The sequence below is a fragment of the Petaurus breviceps genome, unplaced genomic scaffold (genome assembly GCF_028583685.1).
Source record: "Petaurus breviceps papuanus isolate PSGF00001 unplaced genomic scaffold, PetGlider_PUasm1.0 90510, whole genome shotgun sequence".
NCBI lineage: Eukaryota > Metazoa > Chordata > Mammalia > Diprotodontia > Petauridae > Petaurus > Petaurus breviceps.
This window is the reverse complement of record NW_027187267.1, coordinates 3,116,968-3,123,002: the sequence shown is the minus strand read 5'-3', so window position 1 is coordinate 3,123,002 and position 6,035 is coordinate 3,116,968. Positions and strand designations below refer to the sequence as shown.

General features: G+C 37.6%; 1 protein-coding gene across 1 annotated transcript; it reads left to right on the top strand.

The window, feature by feature from the left end:
- The first annotated feature begins 5,525 nt into the window (after positions 1-5,525).
- On the top strand, positions 5,526-5,803 carry LOC138141941 (small ribosomal subunit protein uS14-like). Its single transcript, XM_069062829.1, has one exon. The coding sequence runs from the start codon at positions 5,526-5,528 to the stop codon at positions 5,694-5,696; it is 171 nt and encodes a 56-aa protein (XP_068918930.1). The 3' UTR covers positions 5,697-5,803.
- The last annotated feature ends 232 nt before the right edge of the window (positions 5,804-6,035 follow it).

Here is a 6,035-nt window from a genome sequence, read left to right as displayed (position 1 = left end):
CTTTGCTAATATTTTATTTAATATTTTTGCAGCAATGTTCATCAGGTGTATTGGTCAAATTTTCATTGTCTGATTTTTCTTTCCATGGTTTAGATATTGAGACCATATTTGTATCATAGAAAGAAATTGGAGGGGTCTCTTCTTTTCCTAGTGTCACAAATAGTTTATGTAATGCTAGAATTAGTTTTCTTTAGATGTTTGATTGAATTCACTTGTAAATCTATCTGGCTCTTTCAATGATTTTCACCCAGTTGCTCTCCAGAAGCTGATTCCTGGAGTTCCTCATGTAAGTATACCTTCTTAATATTCAAAACTGCCCTACCTCCTGCTTTTTATCTTTTGATTAGGGTATACCCACCCAAAGCCAGGTTGAGATCCAAGCAATACCTATGATTTCAAATTTTTATCTTTTGTGTTAGAAAGTTTCTTATTTTATTATTATTATCTTATATTACTATAATAAGAAATATTATTATAATATAGTTATATATTATTATATTATTAATCACCCATACTTTGCAAATTTTTTTCATATAGTTATCTGAGCCTTTGGACTTTTGTGCTGACTCATTTTTGGATTTCATCTTCTTAGCATTTCTTAGCATGTCTTCTATTTTTCTACATTTTCACTATTCTCTTTGGTATTGAGCTCAGTAGTGGAAACAATCTGATGTGTTGGAACATGAAATAGTTCTGTAGTAAAAGGCCCTGGGTTTAAATCCTACATCTGATGCTTGCTACATTTATGATTTGGTTAAAATTATTTAACCTTTCTCAACTTCAATTTCACAATCTGTAAAATGGGGTGGTAGTGGTCGTGATAAACTAATTGGCCTCTGAGGTCTCTTCTACCTCTGAATCTATGGTCCCATGATAACAGTTTTCTTTCTCTATTCTTTTCTACTTTCTCTTTTTTTTTCTACATGACATTTTCCACCTTATAAACTCTAAACACAGACCTGGATTTCCATTTGTGTTTTTAGATTATTTCTCATTTTTTTCAACTAAAATCCTTTCTATGTATTTAAAAGAAAACTCCATTCTATATGATAACCTAGAGGATGGGGAAGTGTTCTGCCCCTCTATTATGTCTTCTAGGCAAGAAATCAGATTGCATTTTGAGAACAGATAATTTGTCAATTGGACATGCCATAGATAGTGCTCTACTATCAATTTAACCAATTAACATCAAGCATTGCACACCACGTGCACATGAATATTGCAAAATTCTTCATTTTCCATAGTTATTGAAAGTGAGGGGAATCTCTCTGTCTTTTTCATTCTACCACCCCCACCCCAAGCAGCTTTTCTGTCACTCTTCTCAATTTTTCAGGACCTTTTTAGCTCATTAGGCTATGTGGCTGGTAGATGATAGTTTGATAAATGGTTATATAAAGAGCAAAAGGTAGTCCTTGTCCTCAATACACACATACATACAAATACACACACATACATACATACCTACATATAAATACAAATACATACATCGATGTTGCCTACCCTATTAGAGTGTAAGTTCCTTATAGAAAGGGATTGCTTTGTTTTTGGTTTTATATCCCTAGCATCTAGCCCAGTGCTCAGAAGATAAAAGATGTTTAATAAATTCTTATTGGCCAAGTAATTAATTCCCATGGGTCTTTATAACAATTCCTTCTGGTACACTGGGCTCCAGAAAGCAGCTGTCTTCTCATTAAGGTTATAGGGGCAAATCTCAGCCAGGAGGTTATAGTGTTGTACATGGCCCCATTCTGGCTCCCCTGATCCCTTCCCCCTCCCAGCCATCTTTCTCTCCTTCACGGAAGTAAGCAAACTGCCAGGTTTATCCCCATCTAGGAAAACCCACACGTGTGAAAATTGAAATATGTACTGGCTAATTGCTGATTTTGGCTTCTGTAAGTTCCTGCTTATGCAATCTCTGACTGTTAGGCACATGGCTTGCCTTTGTATACGCATGCTTTGCCCTTGTTGGCTGCTGTTTGATTTGAATCTGGCCCTGACCAGTTCTGTGGAGCTAATAAAAGTCCACTTTCAATTCAGTTTGCCCTTGGGGGTCTCTTTCTCTCGCTTTATTTGGCATAACAATAGGGTTTTCAAATGGTATTGCACAAACCCCCATTCTGGTGAGCTCTTCCCAATATCAATCACCAAGTATCTCTTCAATTGATTAGTGCGCTACTACCAATTTAACCAATTAACATCATTTAACTTTTATAAAAGGATATTTATTGAAGGAATACATAAGAAGAGCCAAAGTACAAAATGTCACCCCTAGACATTTTTACTACTCTCCCTTCTCTCAGAAGAATGGGCTTAGAACTTGAAGAGTTTGTTTAAAGCATTCCCTGGACTAAGCGCACTCTTGCATGGTGCACGGCCATTGGATGAGTTGCTTCCTTGCTGCAAGAGATGGTATCTCAGATATCAGCTTAACTGCCACCTGGGCAGAGTTAATTGGCTGTGTTGCCACTGGACAGTGATTTCTGGATTGGCAGCTTTTCTCAAGGCTCTCCTCAGGATCTGGTGTCTCTGCTAGATTGGTGGATCCTTTGGAATCCCCAAATTTGCTCCTCTGTGGGCAGCTGCAGGCTTTTGTACCTTTAACCACTGTTTTGCCTGGGTAGTATTATTCTATCTGCATATGGAGCAGTACAATGTTCTTTTCATCTTGGATTCCACAAAACTCTTTCAGCTAGATCAATGACACAAGGTTTAGGGATAGACAGAAGACTCTTCCCTTTAACTTCTTCCCTTGTTTGTTCCTCCTAGGTAGGAGATATGAGAAATTTTGCTTCTCTTATTTGACTGTTCTTGGCTCAAAAGACCTATCTTCAATAAGCCACTTCATGCTTCCTCAGGGTGATCAGTTTCAATTTAGTGAGTTTTATTTCTTATATCATTTGGGAATCATAAGTATGTGAATGGCTAGGGACAAATGTATGAATTCACTCTGTGCAATGGAGGTAAATTTATTATCTTGGTGGCCTTTTCATTTGCAGTTGAGCTATTCAAGGCTCCAACCTTTTCCAGGGTGGGAATTGACTATTTTGCATTTGAAGTCTTTCCCTTTTATATTTCATTGTCTTTCTCCATGCAGACCATCAGCTTTTGCTAAAATCTCACTGGGGCACATCCCTCTAACAGAAGTTATAGCGAGTGAGATACACTGAAGAGCTGGTACAAAAAGGATCACAATTCCACATTATTCTCCTCATGTTTCCCCTACCCAAAGTAATTTTTTTAAAGCATAGTATTGCATTTAGGTTTTAAACTTTAAGTTTCTAACTAATTAACTTCTCTGAAACTAAATCCCTTCAGCACTGCATTTTGTGGACTACCTTTAATTTAGAAAGTCAAACTTTATGGATTCATTCATTTGAAAAGAACACTCTTTCCCAAACTCTCAGACCATCCTCAGGTTCATTTTTCTATTGTGATTGAGCCAAATACCACATTACTTGATAGGAAAAACTGAGCTTTTAGCGACTTCTGGGGATTGCTGCTCTCAGATAATTGTACCTTTCCCCTTAATTTGCTACTTGCCTAATGGAAGATGAAAGCTTAGGGAAGGGGGAAAGTATGGAAGGGAAGGTAAAGCAGACTTCTTTTGATTTGCTGTCACCCAAAGAGAAAATCCAAATCCCACATTTGACCATTGTTAAGGTGTGATACTTTGTATTATTCAGTTGATAGAGAAGTAACTGGATTCTGTCTTCAAGTTGTACCGATTGACTTCTCATAACTGGCTGCTAAAACATTCAAGTACAAACAGAATAATGAAATGCCCTTCTGTCCTAATTGGACACATTTCATGTGAAAGGTGGCCCCATGCTTTACTGTTACCTACCATTACTCTGACCTAACTATGACTATGTTTGTGCTTTCATCTCACAATTGCCTTGGCATACTAAGGACTCTTTAACTGTTTATTTGATTGTCTATACATAGGAACAGTAAACTATAGAAACATATCCAAATCAGAAGCTTCCAGGCATCAGAATCTACTAAAATAATTAACAATACTCTTTAGTGATAGACAACATTTCTAGTAGAAGTCAGATGCAGGAAATAGGCACAGTTCTTGAACCAAGACAATAGAAAACATTGTCCTACAAAGTGAGAGCAGTGGGAAAATGCTAAAACCAAGGGAGTAGACATATAGTAAGTCTTCCAACACAAAGCATTCCAGTCATCTGCTGGTGAAGAGGCTAGGAATCAGGTCAGGTACCTAGATTATGTCAAATCTGTAAGAAGAGTCATGGACATCTGGTAACCTATACTTTGAAAATAATATTTATTCTACTGCTGAAGAGAGGGGAGAGAGAGACAGAGACAGAGAGTGACAGAGAGATAGAGACAGAGAGACAGACAGACAGAGACAGGGACAAAGAGTGGAGAATTTTATACCTGGATTTGAACAATTAACTTCACAAATATAATATGAGGGACTGTGGCTAAAGAACAGTTAATTTGAAAAAAGATTTGTAGGTTAGTGTATACTATAGGCTTTACATAAGTGCACAATATGGTATGACAGCCAATAATTATAGTTATCCCAAAGTGGGATTGGTTGGGTTTCCTCAGGAGGTACTGCTTTTCTTCCTACTAAAGGTATTCAAGAAAATGTTGGATCTAGGAGATGCCAGGCATCTTTCAGAGAGGATTTTTGTTCAGATAAAGTTTGGACTAATTGATTTCCTATATTTATTTTATTTCTGCCATTAAGAGGCAGCTAGGGGTTGCAGTGGACAGAATGTTATATTTGGAATCAGTACCTAAGTTTGAATCCTGTCTCAGACACTTGCTAGCTGGGCAAATCACTTAACCTCTCTGTGCATTAGTTTCCTCTTCTATAAAATGGGGATAATAATGGCATCTACTGCACAGGGCTTCTGTGAGAATCATATGAGCTAGTCTATATAGAGTGCTTCATAAACCTTAGAGCTTTTCACAAGTACGGTTATGGTTGTTATTATTAATCATTACCATAATAAATCCTTTACAGGTACTCAACAAATGTTTGGAGGGCCTTCCTATTGATCCACATATGTCTGGAGGACTTCCTATAAGACACATGAGTGTGTCTTAACACAAAGATCTATGTGCTTCCAGTATCCCTGCTCTTGCTACCTAACTTGTCTATCTTGTTTGTTGCTATTTTAAAATTAGTCAATAAACACGTATTTATAAAGCACCTACCTATATGCCAGACATTAAGCCTAGAGCTACACAAATGCAACAAATTAAACAATCCATACCCTCAAGAAACTGATATTTTGTTGGGGAATATGCAAGGCTTTGCTAGTAAGTGTTTAACTACTGACTCTGAAAAAAATGTACTTTTGATATACAGAGGTTATAATTTAATCTGCAGTATTAACATTTTCTCCATCACTTTCTTAAGCCTAGACAAACAACAAAACAATAACTCATGCCCTAATTTATAGCCTTTGTCAGTTTCTAAGCTGTAAATGTTTATATTAAAAATGTAACTGTTGCTTTTGTCTCTGGACTTTGCAAGTGGCTCCATGGGTCACCAGCAGCTCTACTGGAGCCATCCTCGCAAATTCGGCCAGGGGTCTTGGTCATGCTGTGTCTGTTCGACCCGGCATGGCCTGATACGCAAGTATGGCCTGAACATGTGCCACCAGTGCTTCCAGCAGTGTGCAAAAGACATCGGCTTCATCAAGTTGGACTAAGTTATATTTATGGATCTTGCTTCAGTGATTACACTGACCATCAGTGACTACCATTTTACTGGATTCTGGACAACTATTTTATCTACCCACCTAAAGATCCTATCCTGTTGTACGTGCTATGTTAATATATGCGAATATAATTTTTAAAGGTCATCCTCAGTTATTAAAAAAAAATGTAACTGTTTTTTGTCCTTCATTCTTGAAGAGGGCCAATGACATCAGGAAGGTGATGTCTTGACTTGTAAGTGAATTGGATTTAAGTGAGGCAGGGCTGTGCAAAGTCACCGGCCTCACTCTCTCCTCCAGAGCCATCTGGGTCCATAAACCCCAAAATGCCCC

Excerpts from the sequence above, each read along its gene's own strand:
- LOC138141941 (XM_069062829.1), top strand. The coding sequence starts at position 5,526 with ATGGGTCACCAGCAGCTCTACTGGAGCCATCCTCGCAAATTCGGCCAG.